The sequence below is a fragment of the Chrysochloris asiatica genome, unplaced genomic scaffold (assembly GCF_000296735.1).
Source record: "Chrysochloris asiatica unplaced genomic scaffold, ChrAsi1.0 scaffold00184, whole genome shotgun sequence".
NCBI lineage: Eukaryota > Metazoa > Chordata > Mammalia > Afrosoricida > Chrysochloridae > Chrysochloris > Chrysochloris asiatica.
In genome coordinates, this window is record NW_006408702.1 from 3956801 (window position 1) to 3980789 (window position 23989).

Consider the following 23989-nt stretch of genomic DNA (forward strand, 5'->3'; position numbering starts at 1 on the left):
TAAAATCTATATTTTATCAGAAATTAATATTGCCAATCCTGTTTGTTTGTATTTCCACCAGCTTGATATGTTTTTTCCATCCTCTAATTTTTAATGTATGTTTGTCTTTGAGTGTAAGGTATATCTCTTGTATACAGCATATTGAAGAATCCTTTTTTCATATCCACTCCGCTACTTTCTTCTTTTGACTGGTACATTTAATCCATTGTTTCAGCATAATTATTAATAGGTATCATTTGATTGCTGTGTGTGTTTTTCGTGATGTTGCTTGTTTCTTTGTTCCACATGTTTTCTTGTTTTGGGTTCATTTTATTTGTGCTTTTTCTTGTCAATTTCCTTATAGGTTTAATGTTTACAAAATGTTCATGGGTTTTCATTTTCTTAATTTGATGTGGAGATGCATTACGTTTCTTTGAGGTTACCCTGTAATTTATCTATTTCTTCCCCACTTTCAACAGTCTGTTTTATCTTGAAATCTACTTGCATTCCTCACCATTTGGAATTCTATAACTATAATGTTTCCTCTTTTTGCTAAGTAGTTGTCTTCATTATAGAGTGATATCTCTGATTCACTATTTACAGTCTTATAGTTTTACTTTAAGGAGCTCTAGTAGCATAGTGGTTATGAATCGGGATGCGAACCACAAGGTCAGCAGTTCGAAACTACCAGCTGTTCAGTGGGAAAAAGATGAGGCTTTCTGCTCCCGTAAAGATTTGTAGCCTCAGAAACCCTGTACAGGGTTGCTATGAGTAGGAACCGACTCCACGGCACATAACAACAACAACAAGTTTTACTTTACTTTGGATATGTATGTCAGTAGGACCCCTGGTAGTGTAGTGGATATGAGTTGGACTGTTAACCACAAGGTCAGCAGTTTGAATCTACCAGCTGCTCTGTGGGAGAAAAATGAGGATTTCTGCTCCTGTAAAAATTTACAGCCTTGGAAACCCAATATAGGGTCTCTATGAGTCAGAACCGACTCCACAGCACAAAACCACCACTACCATGTATGTTAATCTCCAGTTGTTTGCTATTGTTGGTTCTCAGTCCAAAGGACTCCCTTTAGTATTTTGGTAAAGTTGGCTTGTGTTTTTACAAATTCATTTTAATTTCTGCTCCTCTGGATATGGTCTAATTTCACTGTCATATTTGAGGGACAGTTTTGCTCTGTATATGATTCTTGGTTGGCAGTTTATTTGTTTCAAATTTTTGTATATGTCTCCGCATTGCCTTCTTACCTGCATGGTTGCTGCTGAGAAATCAGAGCTTAGTCTTACTGGTTTTCCTTGTAAATAAAATTTCATTTTTCCCAAGTTGCTTTCAGAAATTTTTCCTTATCTTTGATTTTGGAGAGTTTGATTATGATAAGCCATGGTAATTTTCTTTTGGAGTCTATCCTATTTGGCGTTCATTAAGATTCTTGAATCCTTATTTTCTCATCTCTCATGATGTTAGGAAAATTTTCTTCCAGCAGCTGTTCAACTATCTTTTCTATGCTCTTCTTTGTCTCTTCTTGTTCTGGAATTTGGATCACCTGGGGGTTATTCCTTGTCATGTTGTCCCACACAGATCTTAGGCTTTCTTCAGATTTTTCATTCTTTTTTCTGATTGTTCTTTTAGCTTACTAATGTAGAGAGATTTGTCTTCTAGCTCACCAATTCTGGCTTGCATTGATTCAAATCTACTCCTTTACCATTTCAGTTTATTGTCAATGTCTGATATCTTAGTGTTAATCTTCGGGATGTCTGTTTTATATTGTCTTCAATTCTTTATCTGTTTTTGTTTGATTGTTCCTGTAGTACCTTTTTGAATTCTTCCTGGTTTTCCTTGAACTTTGTCAATCATATTTGTGAGTTATATAAATATCATTCTCCTAAATTCTTTTTCAGGTAGTTTCAGTGCCTCATTTTTCCTCAGAAATACTTTTTCGCTCTGTCTCTTAGTCTTTTATTTGAACTACTCTGTCTTGTTTGTTTGTGTGTATAGAAATTGTCTGCTGCTTTTAAGGCATTGTGGTGTTGATGTATTAGTATTAAGTTTAGGAATGTATCATGGTGTTTTCTTAGGCCCCCACCAACTGCCTCCAGGTGGGTGTGATCAGGAGATGAGCTTGTACACCTCTCTGTTCACTGCTAATGCAGTTCAGTTCTGGGTGGATTCAGCTGATGTTGGTTGTTGTCATTTATCCAATAGATAGCAACTTGGCACTGTCTCTAGCCCAATTGGTGGGTCTGTAGAGGGTAATACAGACTGCAGTTGCTATCTCCCCAATGTTGGCCATGCCTAGAAATAGGAGAGGAATTCACCACTGGTACAGAAGGTGCTGCTCACATGTCTTTACTCTCTGAAGTCATCTACTGTAGACTTGTTTTATATATTTGTTGAAATTTGCTCTTAATGCTGTTGTGAATGATATCACATTGTTGTTTGGATTTGTACTTCTCTTATGGCTAACGATCACGAACATTTCCTCATATATTTGCTGGCTGCCTGAATGTCTTCCTATGTGAAGTGTCTGTTCATGTCCTATGTCAGTTTTTTAATTGGGTTATTTGTCTTTTTCTTGTAGAGAAGTTGTAACTTTCTATAAACTTTAGAGAGTATTCCCTTATCTGGTGTGTCATTACACAATAATTCTTCCCCATGTATGGTCTTCCTTTTTACTCTTTTGGCAAAATCTTTGAAGCACTAAGTACCTGGTTTTTAGGAGGTCCTAGATAGCCATTTTGCCTTCTACTGTTTGTGTTTTTTGAAGTAAATTTAATAGTGTGTTTATTCCATGTTTTGCAGTCTGTAAGTTTGTCCCTGTTTTTTCCATTAATGCTCTTCATTGTTCTAGGTGTTGTACATTTAGGTCTTTAATCCATGCTGAGTTTGTTTTTGTATATGGTGTGAGATATGGGTCTTATTTCATTTTTATGCAAATGGATTTTCAGTTTTATTAGTGCAATTTATTGAAGAGCCTACCTCCTCCCCATTTAATGTATTTTGGCCAAAAATCAGTTGACTATATGTGGATTGATTTATTTCTAGGTTCTCAATTCTCCTCCATTGATCTGTGTATCTTTCATTGAACTGCTTTGACCACTGTAGCTGTTTTCTTTGTATGGGTTTTGTGCCAGCATAGTCTTTTTATTCTTTCAGTGTCAAGTGATAATTATATTAAAATGTAATGGGATTGATTATTATGTTCAGATTATTTTAAAATTTATTTTGACTTTAATACTTTTTGTTATCTGAACAATAATAAGTTTTAAAACTTACTTCAAATTTTCACTCTACTTGATCATGCCATTATAATATTTTTGTGTGAAATCAATGACATCGTATCCTTTATGGCTTTAATACTGATATAGTAGTATATTGCTTTAATACATTTGAAATGTAATGATATAATTTAGGCACAGAAAACTAGGGAGAGCTATTGCTTTAATTTTTTTGTTAATTTCCTTTCCAAATGATCTTAAAATTCAAAGAATATTTGCTAATTTTTTCCCTGTAATTCTAATCTTTCTTGACATAATTTGCTTTAAGGCTTAAAATTTTGTGACAGTGTATTAAACTGGTACTGCATGATCAGAAAGAAAAGTATATCTTTTTAGAAATGTATATCTTTTGAAAGTTAACTAAAATTATGACATTATTGTACAGTATTCTGAATTTGTTACAAATAAGTTTTCCCATTAAAAAGGTAATAAGCAAAATAGTTCTTTCTTTGTAAAAGCATCTATTTTAGCATCCTCATGTCTTCTGGCTAGATAGGACCAGTATTTCCTTTAGTATTTGAGTTAACTAGCTAGCACCCCAAGCCCCTATATTTAGGAAATCGCACATTCTCTGTGTGTCTCCCCAAGTCCTAAGGATCTCTGGTCTAATCCTGGAGAAAGCCCTGCTCACCATGACTTCCGTTTTCTGCCTTCACTGAGTACTCAGGCTTTCTAGATCATGGGCGTCCCAGCACTCACCTCTGCCCACTTGCTCTAGGTCTCAGATTGATTCTAGGAACCAGTTATGTTTCACAGGCATGTAACACAGGTTTGGACCACCCTCAAGGGTACACGCAATACTTCCTGGGTCACTGTGATCATCATATTGTCAAATTCCATGATTGCTTCTTAGACTTCATGTTACTTAGCCTACAGCAATAGAGAATTGCATTCTCAATGTGGCTTTCAGTTCAGTTGAGTCTTAAGAGTTTTTCCCAATATGGTCCGCTAGCTGCTCCCTCTCGGATACTTTCTGGTGGGATACTCCAGAGCTGTCCACAGTCTTCCCCATCTATTCATGTTTTCCCTGTCATCCAACATTTTCCTTAGGATGTGGAATCATGTATCCAACTGCCATTTGAATGTCTAGTAGGTCTGTTGCATTTAACTCATACAAAGTAGAATTCTCTTGAGTTCTCAAGTTTCTTAACTTACTGCCATTTACTCAGTTGTCCAGGTTAAAAATGTCACAGCTGACCTTGGCACCTCTGGTTCTCTCACAGCAAAGGCCATCATGGAGACCTATTACCTCTACCTTCATGATATACCCAGAATTGAATAATTTTTCATCATCTCCATCACCACTTCCCTGAGCTAAGCCACTATGAGAAAAACATACTCTCTCTGATTCCATTTCTGCCTCTCAAGTCTCTGGGCAGCACAGAAGTCGCGAAATCTTTCTGAAACCTAAGCCATGTCATGTCATAGCCCAGTTCAAAGTTCTCTCATAACTTACAACCTCACTCAGAATTTTTATCTGAACTTCTTTGTATACCTTTCCTAGCCCTGTATGACTTGTCTTCTGCCTGTTTCCTTGATTCATCCCTTCACTCTGTCATTTTGCCCTTCTTGTTCTCCTTTGCACCCTCACATGCCCTTTATCTTTAGAGTCTTGGTACACAGTGGTCTCTCCACCATCTCTTCTTTCAGGCTACTGATCAAATATCAGTGGTTTGACAGTACATTTCTTATCTCATGTTATTTTTAGATAGCACAATCCATTTCTTACTTGTTTCTTTCTTTTTCCAACATTTGTAGATTTGCAGAGTGGGAATGGAGATGAGAATCTGGGAGGGAGGATCTATTGTTCACATGAGATTAAAAAAAAAAAAATTATTGCTTTTTCTTAAACAATAAGCCAGCTACTTGAAAAGATACAGGTCTCTTCTTTAATGTGTGAGAGCAGCTAAAGTAATTAAAAAAAAATTTTTTTTTGAATAGTAGTTTTCCCTTCTATCTATATAATAAATGAAAAGAAAGTTCTCAAGATGGTATTCTTAGGGAGGTTGGCCGAGGAAAGATGGGGTGTTGGGAGACACAGGGAAGAATGCAGAGGTTAAAGTGAATCGAGGTCAATGCTGTGAACTGTTGATACTCAGAGGGGATTGAACCATGTCATGAAGCAAAGTAGATGATCTGTTGAATGTAAAACTGATGATCTGCTCTGTAAACCTTCACTCAATTCACAATTAAAAAGAAAAGATGGTATTCTAGCTTCTATCCAAATACTATACAATTCTACACTGTTGTTGTGGTTAAGTGCCGTCAAGTTGGATCTGATTCACAGTGATCCTGTATAGGGTTTCCATGGAACCGCTGGTGGGTTTGAACTTCTGACCTTGCAGTTAGCAGTCCAGTATTTATCCTATAGTGCCACACTCCAGGATTTTATTGTTGTTGTGGTTGTTATGTACTGTCCAGTCCTTTCCGATTCATAGCAATCCTGTATAGGGTTTCCAAGGAGAAATACAGACATTTGGATTCAGTCCAGTGCTTACCCTGCAGCACCACACCAGGAGTCCACTCCAGAACATTGTTGTGGTAACGACTCATAGTGCCCCTCTGCACAACAGAACAAAACACTGTCCCGTCCTGCGCCAACCTCACACTTGTTGCTACACCCGAGCCCATTGCTGCTGCCACTGTGCCAATGCATCTTGTTGGGGTCTTCCTCTTTTTCTCCAACCGTCGATTTTACCCAACATGATATCCTGAGAATATGTCCAAAGTATGAGAGACCAAGTTTGGCCATGCTGGCATCCAAAGAGCATTCTGGTTGTACTTCTTCCAACAGATCTGTTTGTTCTTTTGGCAGCCTATGGTACTTTCAGTATTCTCCTCCAAAACCATAACTCAAATGCATCAATTTTTCTGTCGTCTTCCTTATTCACTGTCCAACTTTCACATGCCTATGAGGTTATTGAAAATACCGTGGTCGGAGAGGTACCTTAGTCTTCAAAGTGACATCTTTGCTCTTCAACACTTTAAAGAGGACATTGTTGTTGTTGTTAAGTGCCATTGAGTCTATTCCAACCCACAGCGACCCTCTATAGGGTTTCAGAGGCTGTAAATCTTTACAGGAGCAGAAAGCCTCATCTTTCTCCTGCGGAACAGCTGGTAGTTTCGAACTGCTGACCTTGAGGTTCGCAGCCCGATTTGTAACCACTACGCTACCAGAGCTCCTTAAAGAGGACATTAGTGGTCACATATTCAAAATTAAGATCTTTCCTGTGTTCTGTGATATTCTTGTGTCCCCTTTCCAGATTTATTTACTGCATTCTAGTATGTTATATGAAGTCCTGGTGTGCCACTGTGGATTAATTCGCTGGACTGCAAAGTCAGTTTGAACTGCAAGGTTGGTAGTTCAAGCTTACCAGCCGCTCCTTGGGAACTCTATACAGGGTTGCTATGGGTCAGAACCGACTCGACGGCCCTTAAATACAACAAGTATGTTATATTAAGAGCTCTGGTAATGTAGTGGTTACGAGTTACGCTACTAATCTCAAGGTCAGTAGTTCAAAACTACCAGCCATTCCATGGGAGAAAGATGAGGCTTTCTGCTCCTGCAAAGATTTATAGCCTCGGAAACCTTGTGTAGGGTTGCTATGAGTCAGAACCAACTTCAGCGCACATAGCCACCACCACCATCATTAGTATGTTATATGATGTCGTGTTGTGGTGGGTAGAACTGACTCAACAGCACTTCACAGCAACCAACCAACAAGTATATTACATAAGGGACTCTGATAGCATAGTGGATTACAAGCTGGACTGTTAACCCTAAGGTCAGAAGTTCAAATCTTCCACTTGCTCAGTGGAAGAAAAATGAGGCTTTCTGCATTTTACACTCATAAAGAATTATAGTCTCAGAAACCTTTTCTGGGTTGCTGTGAGTGAGAACTGACTCAGTGGTACACAGCTACCACCACCAGTATGTTATATAAGAAGCCCTGGTATATTGTAGTGGGTTACAAGTTGGACTGAAAACAGCAAGATCCGCAGTTAGAATCCACCAGCTACTCCGTGGGAGAAAGAGGATTCCTTCTGCTCCCATATAAGGCCCCTGGGACCATCAAGGGAGAAGAGCGGAGTGCAGGACCCTACCTAGAGAAGTAGTGATGCCCGAGATGGAGGCAGAGATGATGATGTGGAGAGTTGGAGTGGCTGGGGACTCTGAACTCAGGGAAGGAGAGGGGCTGTGTGCTGATGGCCAGGGGGCAGACTTTGGTTGTTTGATGATGTATGGAGGGGATTGTAATCATTGTAATTAAATGAAATACAATAGGATGAATGTAAAGCTAATGTTCTCCCATGTAAACTATCACTTAATTAACAATAAAAACTTAAAAAAAACAACAACAGTCTGTTTTATTCATTGCGGTATTGCCAGAGCCTAGACTATGATCTAGAATAATGAAGCATTTCTTCTGTTGAAGAAATGGATGGTTGGATGGATGGATGGATGGATGGATGGATGAGTGGATGGATGAGTGGATGGGTGGATGGATGGGTGGATGGGTGGGTGGATGGATGGGTGGGTGGGTGGGTAGATAGGTGGATGGGTGGATAGATGGCATGACAGCAAAGCCTAAAGAGCTTAGATGTGTGGCACTGCAGGATAATTATTAGACTGCAAGATTGTTTTGAACCACAGGGTCAGCAGTTCAAACCCACCAGTCACTCATTGGAAACCCTATACAGAGTCGATATGAGTTGGAATTGACTCGACAGCACTTGCCAACAACAAATTGGAAAAAATGAGTTAAAATTCTTTGTTCTCACGTGAACAATTACTGAGATTTATTATGCCCTGGTGTGCTGCTTTAAGATAAGGACTGAACTTTAAGATAAGCACCAGCCAATCTTAGATTTCCTTTTAAGGGTTGGTATGAGTTGGAACCTACTAGATGGCACATGAAAAAAGACAATTATGAGAAAGAACACAGTTAAGACCAGTAACTTAATATGCTTCTTTTGTGTACATTTTTCAAACAAAGAATATCTGTGTATATAAATGTGTACTTTATGGAAGTAGTCATACTGCTTAAAATGAAAGTTGTAGAGAGATGGGCCTGGAATGCCGGTGAGAAAGAGGCTAACCTTTCATGTATTTTTTTTGGTATAATTTGATGTCTTTAATCATGCTAAACCTATATTTTTGTTTTAAAATGTCAATGGGTTTTCAAGGTGGTGAAATTATGTGCTATTTAAACAATTTTTTCTTTATAGTTCTCACTATTCAGATAAATTGTTGCAATAAAACTGAAAAACAAAGTTAAATTTTATTTAACAAAATTAGAGAAATGCATGCTGTTTCTTATGGACTTTCTAGAAGTCTTGAAAGGTCTTGATTCACTGAATAAAGATTAGATGATGTTCAGTCTTTCTGTTTGCCAAGGCTAAAAAAATTTCCTTCATACCTTAAGTTTTCAGCAACCAGGGCACCTGCTGCTAGTCTGTAATTTCACTGTAATTTACAGTGTAACTGAATTGAAGTAAAACTAGTAAACAGATAATTTTTTACAATTTTATACTAAGTTTTATCCCAGAGCCTGTGACTCCAAATGTTGCCCTAAACTCATGGAGGAACGGTTGTCGTGGATTTAATGGTGACCTCCGGGAGGGCCCTGATGAGAAGAAGCCCAAGGAGTTTTGCTTGTTGTACTTTTTGTAGTTAGACTCTAAGACTAGGTCTGTGGCCCTTGTGCTTTCCCATCCTCCACATTCACTCAGCTGGTAGCCCCCTTTTACTTTCATCCCTTGCAGTGCAAAATAAATCATGTGTGATGCAGGGTTTGGCTGGCCTTCCTTTCCACAAGAACCTGGTGAGAAAACTGGAGAGGCAAAAACAATTTGAAAAATCAAAGAAGTTATGCAGGACCCTATCCAGAGAAGCAAGACACCAGAGATGGAGGCAGAGATGAGCACATGGAGAGAGGGAGCAGCTAAGGACTCTGGATTCATGGAAAGAGAAACGCTGAGTGCTGGCGGCCGGGAGGCAGACTTACAGAATGTGCCCTTTGGTGGTTTAAACGATTATATATTCTTGAGTGTTTTTGTGTACATCTCCCTTCAATAAATAAATAAATAAATAAATAAATAAAACCCCAGAGGGAATAGAAACAAATACTCTTGAATGATGATGCACGGAGGAGATTATAATCATTGTAGTGAAATGATGAGTGTAAGACTAATGTTCTCCCATGTAAACTATCACTCAATTCACACAAAAAGAAAGAAAGAAAAGAAAAGGAAGGAAAAAGGAAGACAAAGTAAAAAAAAAAAAAGAAGCTATTTTAGAAAATGAATTTGAGTACCATGAGTTCCAGTTTTTCCTCCATTTTTTTCTGGTTTAGAATTTGAGATTTAAGATGACCACTGACTGAAATTTAAATTGTCCATCCAATGAGGTGTGATGCTCAGAGTCAGGGTGGTGATGATTTTAGTATTTTATTCAGCATGTTCTGCAAAATCCTTAGCATGCTGGAGGCAAATAAGAATGAATTCTTCTAGAAGTTGATATGATTTAAACCCATTGACAGCCAGAATACTTTATCTTCCTGTGGTGCAATGACTTAATGTCTCTTCCAGCTACAGTTGTAGTGAATTATTTAATGTCTCTTCCTGCCATAGTCTTTGCAAACTTCTACAAAATGACTTTTTCTTGATGAGTCTGGGTAAAAGTAGGTGGGGGCAGGTGCTGATGGATTATGATTCTGTTGTGAGTGATGGTTAACAGGGATAACTGTGATTCTTAAAAACTCCGGAACTCTAATGCGGGAATAACATGAACCATGAGAAACAGGACAGGGAATCTCACTACTATAAAAGAAGAGCCAGCTATGGAGTGTGTCTGTTGACCTTTGAGATCCCTACCTGTTGGACCTCCTTGACCCAGGGACAGAAAGCTGTGACAGGAAGCATGACAAAGGAGCAGCAGCAGCAAAACCAAGAGCCAGAACATGAGCTAGAGCAAAGGGCCTCACAGTCCATGGAGTGACTAACGCTGAGTGACTTTGTGAAGGGTGCTTACTTGCTGAGTGGGATGGCTCCAGGCATTTAAATGGTGGAGCTGGGTTTCCTGAGCCACAGAGCTAAAGCTGAGTGTGTCTGGGTTGAGGCTTATAGCAGAGTGGAGTGCCCTTTGGGTATTTTTCAGCAGCCCTGAAAGAACTTTGCAACACTGCCTAGACAGAGAGAGGCCTGCTGATGGGCACAGCAGAGGAGACACTGTCCTGACTGGAACAATTGTGCTCTGACCATTTCTGACCATGAGTTGGACCTGCTAATTTCCCTAACAAACCATAGAACTGTGAGTATGACATCTGAGTTCTGTGGCCATTGCAATGCATTCTGGAACCCAGCCGAGTAGAGAGTGAGGTGGGAGGGATGGCTGCTGCCGTATTTTTACAATTAGATTTTCAAATGAATGAAAAATTCATGGAGAAGTAGCTCTCACAATAGCTTTGGAAGAGGCAGATTTGTAACCTTATCCTGCCTGCCAAATAGAATTAAATCCCCCTTTTTGCTCCTGCCAACCATTTAAATGTATTTCACAGAAAATACCAAATAGAAAAGGGGGTTGGTACAAGTAGGTTGTTACCCACAAGAAAGAAAAAATTTGAAAGACTTAATCATTTTTGAACATTCTGTCTTTGAATGTTCCCTTTTGTATGTTTGTTTGCCATTTATTTGCCAAATCAGTTATACAACCTTCATTTCCAAATGTCACAATGACAGAAGACTAGCTTCCAATTTGAGTTGTTTCTTACGGTGCACAGTTGTGTGCTAAGAATCCTGATTGGCTCAGGAGCTGAGATTGACTCTCGTGACGTCAGACCTTACCCAGTGTGCAGAGTGCAGTCTGAGCCCACTTGAGGAGAGGGAGCTGCTTCTACTTAGTCTTGTAACTACTGCATCAAGCCCACTCTAGCTCTCTTCCATATATCTTGCATTTGGGACTTGGGGCCCTCGGACATGTAGTTTCCTTTTTGGCTCCAGTGTTAGTGATGAAAAGGAGAGCAAAAGAGTCCAGTTTCCATATTATTGTCCTCAATTAACGCACGTTTTTTTCAGTTATATGTTTCTCAGACTTGTATGATGTTTTTGACTAATACAACCAAATTCAAGTAAGTGCTTAATGCTGTTCTATGATGATACCAACCAAAACTGATTTTAACTGTAGATCTAAGGGCCTTGGCGAGGTTTTTTCAGATAGATTCTGGACAGATTGAAAAGAAAAGATAATTAATGAAAAATTTAGACATAAAAATTACCATATTAAAAATCAGAGACAAAACCACTGCTGTTGAAGTATTATTAGTATAATCTTTTCTTTAAAAAAATCATAAGACAAGTGAAGAAATAAAGAGGAATAAAATTACAACAAAGAGATTAAAAGAAAAATGAACTGCCTTTCTTGGAAAAATATTGTGACTAGCCATGAAAAAATTACTTAGAATTATCAGGACTTGGGCAGGGGCCATTGCATAGGAAGGAAGGATGGAGATAAGTTTTATGTTGTGCGAAATACATTTTTAAAGAAAGGTATAATTTCTTGGCCTAGTAATGGAGCCAAGGAACCCAGACAATATGAATTGTGATATTCCTTACATAACTGCATACAGCCTTCGGTAAGTATAACATGTATTTGCCATTTTGTTTTTATTCCTGTTCTTCTTCCATGACAATGGTCATTATCTACATTCCCACTGCACTGAGCTGCTGGTGCTCCATAGCACATCTTCCTCTGTCTCTGTTTCTAGGAGACATGGTGATTGGAAGCTGGTCTCTGCCAGCTTTCGGCGCTAAGGAGCTGCAGGGAGCATATGTGCTCACTGCCATTATCTCAAGTCTGTAATTCTTTTTTTTTAAGTTTTTATTGTGAAATGAGTGATACTTTACATGGGAGAACATCGGTTTTACACTCATCATTTCACTGCAGTAATTACAGTCTCCTCCGTGCATCATCATTCAACAGTATTTTCTTCTATTTCCTCTTTTTTGGGGGGGGTGGTGTACACAAAAACAAATGGAAGAAATGAGGAGGTCCAAGAGCTGAACAGAACATTTCAAAGATCAGCTTGAGAAGATAAAGCCAAATATTACAACAAAATGTGCAAAGATCTGGAATCAGAAAACCAAAAAGGAAGAACACACTCAGCATTTCTCAAGCTGGGAAAACTGAAGAAAACATTCAAGCCTCGAATTTCATTATTGAAGGATTCTCTGGGCAAATTATTGAATGATGCAGAAAGCATCAAGAGAAGATGGAAGGAATATACAGAGTCACTGTACCCTAAGGAAATGGTTAATGTTCAGCCGTTTCAAGAGGTAGCATATGATTAAGAGCCAGTGATACTGAGGGAAGAAGTCCAAGGTGCATTGAAGGAATTGACAAAGAACAAGGCGCCAGAAATTGATGGAATCAAAATTGAAATCTCTCAAGAAAGTGAGGCGGCACAGGAGGCACTCACTCATCTCTGCCAGTAAATTTGGAAGACAACTATCTGGACAATTGATTGGAAGAGATCCATATTTGTGCCCATTCCAAAGAGAGGTGACCCAACGGAATGTGGAAATCATCAGACATCTCTTTGATATCCTATGTGAGTAAAGTTTTGCTAAAGGTAATACAGAAACAGCTATAATCATACATTGACAGAGAGCTTCCAGAGATTCAAGCCGGATTCAGAAGAGCCCGTGGAACGAGGCATATCATTGCTGATGTCCGATGGATCTTGGCTGGAAGCAGAGAATATCAGAAAGCTGTTTACCTGTGCTTTATTGACTACGCAAAGGCTTTCGATTGTGTGGATCATGACAAGCTATGGACAACATAGCAAAGTATGAATATTCCAGAACACTTAGTTATGCTCATAAGGAATCTGTACCTGACCCAAGAGGCAGTTGTTCTAACAGAACATGGGAACACTCAATGGTTTAAATTTTAAAAAGGTGTGCAACAGGTTGTATTCTTTCACCATACTTATTCAACCTGTATGCTGAACAAATAATACGAGAAGCTGGGTTCTATGAAGGAAAACGTGACATCAGGATTGGAGGAAGACTCATTAACCATCTGCGATATGCAGATAATACAGCCTTGCTTACTGACAGTGAAGAGGACATAAAACATTTACTGATGAAGACCAAAGAGCACAACCTTCGGTATGGATTACATCTCAATGTCGAGAAAACAAAAATCCTCACCACTGGACCAGTAAACAACATTCTTATGAACAGAGAAAAGATGGAAATTGCAAGGACTTCATTCTTCTTGGATCAACTATCAACACTCACGGAAGCAGAAGTCAAGAAATCAAACGACGTATTGCATTAGGCAAACCTGCAGCAGAAGACCTTTTTAAAGTGTTGAAGAGCAAAGATGTCAGCTTGAGGAGTAAGGTGCGCCTGATCCAAGCCATGGTATTTTCAGTTACCTCATATGCATGTGAAAGCTGGACAGTGAATAAGGAAGACCGTAGAAGAATTGATGCTTTTGAGTTATGGTGTTGGAGGAGAATGTTGAGGATGCCATGGGCTGCCAAGAGAACCAATAGATCCGTTTTGGAAGAAGTGCAGCCAGAGTGCTTCTTGGAGGCCAAGATGGTCAAACTTCATCTCTCATACCGTGGACATATTGTCAGGAGGGACCATTCGATGGAGAAGGATATCCTGTTTGGTAAGGTGGAGGGTCAGAAAAAAAGAAGAAGACCCCCAATGAGATGGATTCGCCAAGTGGCAGCATTGATGGGCTCAAGCGTTGCAACAGTAGTGAGGTTGGCCCAGGATCGAGCAATGTTTCATTATGCTGTGCATAGGGTCGCTATGGGTCGGTACCAACTCGATGGCACCTAACAACAACAATAGCAACACAAAAACTCTCAGGAATATATAATCATTTAAATAACCAAAGGGTACATTTTGCAAGACTGCCTCCTCGCCACCAGCACACAGTCTTTCTCTTTCCATGAGTCTAGAGTCCTCAGCTGCTCTATCGCTCCATGTCCTCATTTCTGCATCCATCTCTGGTATTGCTGCTTCCCTGGATAGGGTCTCACATTCCACTTGTGCTCTTCTCCCTTGATGGTCCTAGGGTCCTCTGTTCCTGGATTGTAAGATTAAGTAGTACTCCCCCATTTTTGTTACAAGACTCCTACCTTTATGATTGTGACAGTTGCAATTAAGTCATGATAACAATTATTCACTATTGAATCATAAGAATCTTATCCCCATCTCCTTTCACCAGACCCATCTAGACAAGAAGAAAAGTAGTCAGTGGGGATTCTACCTTGCCCCACACTCTGAAACTAAACTCCCTCTTGAAAATTTGTAAGCCAGAAGTCTGTAATTCTTGATGGTTTTATTTTCAACATTACTACCTCAGCACCTTCCAGGAATACCAGGTGGGAGAGGCGTGGGTGCCAGTCTCTGCCATTCTGGAAACCCTGTCTTCCTTCCATCTTCCAAGTCTTGGGGAACCCAGTTCTCCATGGTGCCAGACCCCTTCCCTCACCCTATCCTATCGGTACCTTACTCAGTTCTTCAGAGCCAATTCCAGCTTAATACTTGGAGAGAGCTAACATTTCAGACAGGACAGAAATTTGCAGCAGATGATTATTGGTTATATAAGCCAGACGGGGTGCGTTTGCAGAGCCCTGTCAAGCTTTGGGGGCCTCTGGGGGGTGCGCATTGTGCACTGCTAAAGAAAAGGTTGGCTGTTCAAGTCTACCCTGAGGTGCTTTGAAAGAAAGGGATTGCAGTCTACTTCATAATACTCAGCCATCGACAACTCTATGGACCACAGTTCTACACAGGCACACAGGAGGTAGCCATGACTCAGAATTAAATGGCATTTACTGATTAAATGCATTTAGTTATGGTGTTGGAGGAGAATATTGAAAGTGCCATGGCTGTCAAAAGAACCAACAGATCTGTGTTGGAAGAAGTGCAGCCAGATTGCTCCTTTGAGGCCAGGATGGCCAGACTTTATCTCTCATACTTTGGACATACTGTCAGGAGGTACCAGGCACTGGAGAAGGATATCATGTTTGGTAAGGTGGAGGGTCAGAGAAAAAGAGGAAGACCCCCAATGAGATGGATTGGCAAAGTGGCAGCATCAATGGACTCAAGCGTGGCAAGAGTAGTGAGGTTGGCCCAGGATCGGGCAGTTTCGTTCTGCTGTGCATAGGGTTGCTATGAGTTGGCACTGACTTGATGAGACCTAACAACAACAACAACAACAACAACAACAACACTGATAAAATGCAGTAATCAGCCATTATTGTCTAACATATCAAACCCATTCTTGAGATGAACTTTAAATTCAGGTGGGATATGTTCCATGCTACGATCTCTGAGGGCCTTCTTGAACTGACCCCTGCCACCTCTTCCTTCTCTCCTACTTCCTGGTGGTGTGGCCCAGTGGTCTGGTCATTCTTTCAGTGTCTTGGGACCTGGGCACCTTCGACCATCATCCATCACCTTCTTGGATGACATCACCAATTTCTTCAACTTCGAGCTGAAATTGGCCAATCTGTGGCCCCTAGAAAGGCAGAGCTCCCACTTGGCTTGGGGAACTGCATAGTGGCTCATTGCAGTGTTACTAAGGACTTTACCACACACACATGACAAATCACCTGTCAGACAACTCAGGCCTGGACTTTGAGCACATGGATACCTTGCCTCTTTTGTTGTTATTTTCAGGATAATTCTACATTCAATCTACTTTCAGAAGAAGCATAATATTTCCCATTAGTCTCTTTATTTTTCAGATAATCACAGCATTCTAACATAATCTTGGACTGACGGAACCTTCATTCTAATATTTGGCCTTTATTGTTTTATTTGTGCCTGCTTGGTTTCCCAGGTAACAAATGTCAGTGACCAGATAGGAGTCTAAGAAACATTTTGCGAATATCTACTTTTCTACCAAACCTTTCAAGTACACTGCACTTGAGCTCTATGTCAGCAAAAGACACTTTCGTCAGTTCCCCAACTTGGGGACCGAGGGTCCCTCCCCACTCCATTGCTGGCTTATAGCTGCATCAAACCTACCATTCCTGGCGCTTCACTTGAGATAGCAATCCTCTGTGGTAGGGTATCGACTCAGGGAAGGTAGAGTTGGTCACTCCCTTCCCCAGTCCTGGTCACTATGTTTATCCTGCCTCCTGCACAGCATGCCTTTGAACTCCCAGAACCCTGTTGCTATGATTTGTAAGTGCTGCTTTATACTTCGGGTTCCTAGCTGTGTTTAGTGTCCATGACCCTGATTCTCATTCCCGAGGCTCTGAGCTCTGGCTGCTGGTGTCTGTCCAGGCCTATGTGGTCTTGCCCCGTCAGGGGCTTTTTTTGAAGTGATGGGCAGGCTGATTCAGCCCACAACTCTTCTGGTCTTCAGTCAAATATAGTAAATCTGTTCTTGAGATGATCTCTAAATTCAGGTGGGATATGTTCAAGGTCATATTTTGGCTCTCATTGTTGTTGTTGTTGTTAAGTGCCATCGAGTTGGTTCCGTCCCATAGCGACCCTGTACAGGGTTTCCGAGGGTGTAAATCTTTACGGGAGTAGAAAGCCTCATCTTTCTCCCGCGGAGCAGCTGGTAGTTTCGAACCGCTGACCTTAAGGTTTGCAGCCCGATTCGTAACCACTACGCTACCAGAGCTCCTTTGGACGTGCTTTAATTTTCTTCAGCCCCCACGTTTACCCACTAGTTGCCTGTGATGCCCCCACCCTGCACACCCACAGCACCAAGTGGTACCCGCAGGGACCGGTCAGCAAGTGTGCCTCTTCGCCTTGTAGAACCGGCAGAATGCACAGTACTCCACAGGTGCTCTAACCTCGGCCACCCTCAGAGGGGAAGCAAATTCCTTGTAGATCAGAGGCTGTGACCCAAACTGTGACCAGTGTCCCCACCACCACCTGTCAGTGCCTGCCACCCCACGCTGAGTGCTTTGCCCCAATAGTTTTGTCCTGAAAGAGACCTGTTTAAAGTGTTTAAGTGAAACATTGTGACTTGGAGGACTAAGGTGTGCCTGATCCAAACCATGGTATTTTCCATCACCTCATGTGCCTGACAAATGGTACGCCATGCCTCTTGAATTTGTCATTCCTACATAGTAAATGATACAGGAGCTCTGGTAGCATAATGGTTATGAATCGGGCTACTAACCTCAAAGTCAGAAGTTCGAAACTACCAGCTGTTCCATGGGAGAAAGATGAGGCTTTCTGCTCCTGTCAAGATTTACAGCCTCAGAAAAACTCTGTGCAGGGTCACTATGAGTCAGAACTGACCACCACCACCACATCATAAACCATATGGTTATCAGATTCCAAATGGCCCATACCAGTGCATTTCAGCTCACTGGTGCCTTCTAGTATGTCCTCCTTTTTGCATTCTATTTCATCTTTGACAACTTCCAATTTTCCTAGACTAATAAATTGTACATTCCATGTTTTGATTATTAATAGATAGTTACCGGTGTTTCTCCTCGTTTTGAGTTATGCCCCATCAGCAAATGAAGGCCCTGTAAGCTTTACCCCATTTGTGTCATCACAGTCAACTCTACTTTGAGAAGGCAGCACTTTGAGTGCCTTCTCACCTGAGGGTTTCATCATCTGGCACTATATCTGGCAATATTCTGATACTGTTCACCATAGTTTCATCATCTGGTATTATATCTGACCATGGTCCACTGCTATTCATGTTTTTAATGGCTATACATTCAGAAGTAGTCTGCCTTTCCTCCTTCTTAGTATGTCTTAGCGTTGAAGCGCTGTTGAAACTTTCTTAGTATATCTTAGCATTGAAACTAGCGTTGAAACTCTAGTATGGCTTAGCGTTGAAACTTTCCTCTTTCTTAGTATGTCTTAGCGTTGAAACTCTGCTTAGTGTTGAAACTCTGTATTATATCTGACCAGGGTCCACTGCTATTCATGTTTTTAGTGTCTATACATTCAGAAGTAGTCTGCCTTTCCTCCTTCTTAGTATGTCTTCGCGTTGAAGCTCTGCTGAAACCTATCCACTGTGGATGACCCTGCTGGTATTTAAAATATCTGTGGCATAGCTTCCAGCATCACAGCAGCATGCAAGCCACCACAGTAGGGCAGACTGACTAGTGACTGGCAATAAAGTCATTTAAAAAAACTCTGAAGAAATAAAAAGGTCCTGGTCCAGACAGCTTCACTGTATTTTACCAAGCATTTAAAGTAGAGTCGACACTGATTCTACTCAAATGATTCCAGAGTATAGAAAAGGATGGGATACTCTTGAATTCATGTCATGAAGCAAGAATAACCCTAGTATCCAAGCCAGGGAAAGACATCACTAAAAAAAATAAAATTATAGGCCAACGCCTTTCATGAACATAGACATAAAAATTTCCAGAATTCTGTCAATAGAATCTAGCAACATGTGAAAAAATAATAATGCATCATGATCAAGTAGGATTTTACTAGGAATGCAAGGATAATTCAACGTTTAAAAAAAAAAATGTAATTCACCACATAAATCAAGAAAAAGAATCACGTGATTATATCAATTGACACAGAAAGGACATTTGACAAAATTGAACACCTTCTCATCTTAGGAATGCTCAAGGAGACAGGAATGGAAAGGAAATTCCTCAGCATAATTAAGGGTATATATATATATATATATGAAACCAATGGTCAGCTTTAGTCTCAATGGAGAGAGATTAAAAGCATTTCTCTTGTGAACTGGAACCAGATAAAGAAGCCCTATAACACCATTCCTATTCAATATTGTGCTGGAAGTCCTAGCCAGAGGTATAATGCAATGAATGAAAAGTAAAGACATGCAAGCTGGTAAAGAAGAATAAAATTATCCCTATTTGCAGATGATGTGATACCTTATATAGAAACTCCCAATGACACTAAAAAAATAACTGAATCTAATTGAGAGATTCAAGAAATTAGCAGGGTACATGTTTGGTAAGGTGGAGGGTCAGAGAAAAAGAGGAAGACCCCAGCAAGATGGATTAGCCAAGTGGCACCATTGATGGACTCAAGGGTGCCAACAGTAGTGAGGTTGGCCCAGGATTGGGCAGTGTTTCATTCTGCTGTGCATAAGGTCGCTATGAGTTGGTACTGATTCGATGGCACCTAACAACCACAACAGCAAATGTTCAATGTACAACAATCAGTTGGATTCTTTGATATTAATAAATAGATCTTGGATAATGAAATCATGTAAACATTATCATTTAAAGTAACCACACCAAAGATGAAATACTTAAGAGTAAATCTAACTGCAGAAACAAACTTTTGTACAAAGAAAACGCAGAACACTAACATAAGAAAAGAGACCTACATAAATGGAAAAATATACCATGCTCATGGATAGGATGCCATAGCCTGTCAATATTCTCACAAATGATCTACAGATACAATGCAACCCTGATCTAGATTCCAACATTGTTCTTTAGAGACAGAGAAAAATGAATCACTAACTAACTGTATATGGAAAGAAAGAGACCCTGGATATGCAAAACACTACTCCTGGTGTGGAGCTGTAGGATCAGCACTGGACTTCGACAGATCTGATCTTCCACAGCACCCATCAGGTGCTCCCTGGAAACCCTATACAGGGTCTCTGTGAGTCAGAACTGATTCAACAGCACTTAACAACAACAATAACTAATGAACGAAGTAGGAGTCCTCACACTTCTGCTCTCAAAGCCTGCCTACATAGTAATCATAATAGCCTGGTAACCTAGCCATGTTATTCAAAACTGGTACAATAATAATTCAGATCAATGGAACAGAACTGGAAACCTGTAACTAAATCCATTTACTTATGGACAGCTGATCTTTGACAAAAGCTCAAAATATTTTAAATGGGGAACAGATGCCTCTTAACAAATGGTGCTTGCAAAATTGAATGTCCGTTTACAGAAAAGATGAAACAAAACCTGTATCTCACATCGTATACAAAAATGAATTCGCTATGAGGGGGAATTTCCAGGGCCGACACTCATCTTTACCTGATTTCTGTATGTTATCATCTGGTATATGTCTGCTCCCCAGAAAGGTCCATCCAGATCATCATCCATTCCCTGATCTGCGCTTCTTCCCTTTCCTTTTTGGAGTTGAAAACTCTCCTTTCCTCCTTGAATAACTTTGCATCCCTCTCATTTGCTGAGAGTTGGGACAGTGCTGGATTACTGGTAGAGCCACGCCCACTGCATATTGTAAAACACACTCTTCCTGCCAATGACTTGACAGACGAAGTGATGGAGGAGGTGTTGTGAAGAGGGTGGATCTCATTCTCTCCTACCTATCTTCCAGCCAGTGAAGTGACTAACTTGAAAAACCTGGAAGGAGCACCTGGTGATCCAAAGTCTGGAAAACAGAGTTGGTATCTACTCTCCTCTCCTCATGCAGCCTGTGATGCTGCCCACCCCCCCAACCCCCCACAGGGAGTCAGTCAACAGCTGGTTGGTTAAAAACTTGGAGCTTGGTACCTTCTGCCCCTTACATCTTTCCAAAGTTGCCAACTACCCCACAGAGGGGACGCATCGAGTAGAATTCAGTAGTAACCACATCCTAGACTTGGATAAGGTCATGTCCACAGTGAACAGGATTGCACTTCCTTTCCTCTCAGGACTGATGATGAAGAGCACATACGGATCTGTCTGAATTGTACTCAGGAGGCCGTGCTGCAGGCAGTGGGGGCTTTTCTGTCTCCAAACAGACACCTTTATCAGAAGACTGAAATTCTATCACTAGAAAAGTCTCTGCTTCTTCTGCACACTGGGATGGGACGGATATGTACATGGGATGAGTCTGTCTCCTAGGCAACCATGATTGAGAGAATCAAGCAACACCTCAAACTGTTTCATGTCCGCCTTGTCTTGGGGTAGAGAGTACCTTAGAGTCCCAAATCAGAGCTGTGGCCCTGTGTGCTGGTTCTGGGAGCAGTGCTCTGCAGAGTGGAAGCCGACCTTTACCTCACAGGTGAGATGTCCTATCATGATGTTCTGGATGCTGCGTCCCAAGGAATACATGTCATCCTTTGTAAGCACAGCAATACTGAAAGAGGCTTTCTTTCTGACCTTCAAGATATGCTGAATGCTCACTTGGAGAATAAGATTACTATTACTCTGTCACAGATGGACTTAATGTCAACAGGATCAACAAGTTCATTCAATCAGTCTGCAGATTGATTGAATTCCACCTAAATTGTGTGACAGTCTTTGTCTTTCTGGAGGGTGTTAATTTTTCTTTTTTTTTTCTGGTGTATTAATCTGGTTCACCAAATGTTCAATAACTCATAGAGTGAAAATTTTAATGTGACTGTTATATTAAAGAGTAAATGTTCATTATAATCTCTAGAGAAGATTGACAAGAATCTGTGTTTCATATTCAGGGAAGTAGCTCAATTAATCCTCTCATTAGCTTAATTATACATGGGATGAGCCAATCTAGTTATCTCTGCCTTTGGTTAGTTTAAAAATATACTTAAAAAAAATTGTGATTGGAACATTTATTGCAAGTTAGTAGTCTCTTTGGGTTGCTACGGTCTGTATGTTAGCTCTATCACCATTCTCCCCTAGATTTCAGAATCACAATGGGATGTATCAATATTTAAATCCCCACAGAAAGGATCCTAGAGAAAGCCTGTGGCACTGATAGGTGTATGCACGGCCATATCCATCAGAGCATTAGTCACAACCAAAAGATAGAAACAACTTAAGTGTTCCATCAATGAATGATACCATGTAATGATGCAGAACACTGAATCTATGAAACATGTGAAAACATAGGTGAGTCAGTGGGGCATTATGCTGAGTGAAAGAAGTCAATCACAACAGGACAAATACTGTCTGAGAGCACTCTTATAAAAAGGTTTAAATGCAGAGAGAAACATTCTTGGATGATTACTAGGAAAAGGAAGGGGAAGGAGGAAGAAGTACTGACCAGACAGTAAACAAGAGTTCATCCTGAACACAATAAGAAAAAGACAAATAATCCAGTTTAAAAACGGGCAGAGGACACGAACAGACACTTCACCAAAGAAGAAATTCAGGTGGCCAACAAACAAATGAAGAAATGCTTGAACACACAGTTCTACATCTACTTCGGTGAGTAACGTCTGGGATCTTAAAAACTCCTTAGTGGCCATCTAAGGTACAATTATCTCTGTCCATATATGGAAGGAAAAAGAGTGATGAGTATTGAAGATTCTTAGAATCAGCTAGTCCTGTGAACATCAGTCTCCTTGACACTGAAGCCTAACCCTAGAACTAGATGTTGCCTGGCTTCCACGACCAACTTCTTTGAAAGGGATCACATCGAAGGCCTAGACACAATGGCAGAAAATGTAGAACAAAACTCAAAATTAAAAAAAAAAAAAAAAGACTGGGCTTGTTGGTCAGAAAGAGACCAGAAGAACCCGAGACCATGGCCCTCAACTGCCCTTCAGGTCTGGAAAGGAACTTACCCTCATGGCCCAGTTTTCAGCCAAGTAGTAGATACGTAGATAGTGGGGACAATAATACCTGTAAGATATGCTCACCATGGAATGGTCAATCATTCAAAATCAAAAGGGCAACATTTACTGGAGGACAAAGCTGAGGAGGAATGGGAAGGTGAGTGGATGGACTGGAAATAGGAATCACATGGAAGAAGTGTGGCCATGATTACACAGAGGGGTTGCTTTCACTGAAATGAAACAAAACATATGGTTTGTTGGATATAGAGCCTTTGAGATTGTTAAGTAAACCTTCACTTAATTCAAATAAAAGTCAAGAAAAAGATGCTTGAGATTATTAGTCATTGTTGTTAAGTGCCATTGAGTTGGTTCCGACCCATAGCAACCCTGTATAGGGTTTCTGAGGAGCAGCTGGTGAGCTTGAACCACCGACCTTGCAGTCCAAAGGGCTTTGCAGTCTGGTGCATTAACCCAGAGTGCCACACCAGGTCTCACAGATGCGAATCAAAACAGCAATGAGCTATCATCTCACCTCAGCATTAACAAAGTGAAAGACAAAACAAAACAGAAAACAACAGATGTAGCAAGGGTGTGGAGAGACTGGAACCCTTATATACTGCTGGTTGGACTGTAAAATGGTGCCTCCACTGTGGAGATCAGCATGGCACTGTTAGGGTAAGAGGACAGGAGGAGTCATTAAGGGGAAAAAAATCAGCAGTGGCAACAGCAAGAAAAGATCAATAGGACCATTCAAAAAAACTCCAAAAACAAAGAACAGAGGGGCAGGATGTGGACAAGAGATAGGATCTACACAAGATAAAACCCAGTGGAGTTTGTGAGCCCTCCTTCCCTATTCAGCTACACAGTGGGGTTGATAACCATCAGCTAGTTACCTATTAACCCTCCCTTAACCAGGAGTCCTGGTGTGGTGCTGTGGGCTAATGCGTCAGACTGCAAAGTCGTTTGAACGGCAAGGTTGGTGGTTCAAGCTCACCAGCTGCCTCTTGGAAACCCTACACAGGGTTGCTATGGGTCGGAATTGACTCTAAGGCAATTAACAACAACAACCAGCTTTCAATGCAAGTGCAAAATATCGCCCATGACCCTAACCTGATGCCAGCAGGGCAGACCTGGTACTCGAACCAGGATCCTAACAGAACTGTACATGCGTGGAATACCTCAGACACCACTATAATGGGTCTGTATCATGGACACCAAATGTGTTCACAAAGCATGGGAAAAGAGAAACAAGGGAGCAGCGCATGA

At 40.7% G+C, this 23989-nt stretch overlaps 1 protein-coding gene across 1 annotated transcript; it reads left to right on the forward strand.

The window, feature by feature from the left end:
- The first annotated feature begins 12037 nt into the window (after positions 1-12037).
- Positions 12038-23989, forward strand: LOC102833575 (putative GTP cyclohydrolase 1 type 2 Nif3l1-like). Its single transcript, XM_006872158.1, is given in 8 exon segments — positions 12038-12119; positions 20317-20535; positions 20538-20561; positions 20564-20872; positions 20875-21138; positions 21141-21219; positions 21221-21401; positions 23861-23989. Coding segments are annotated over 8 exon segments (1287 nt in total).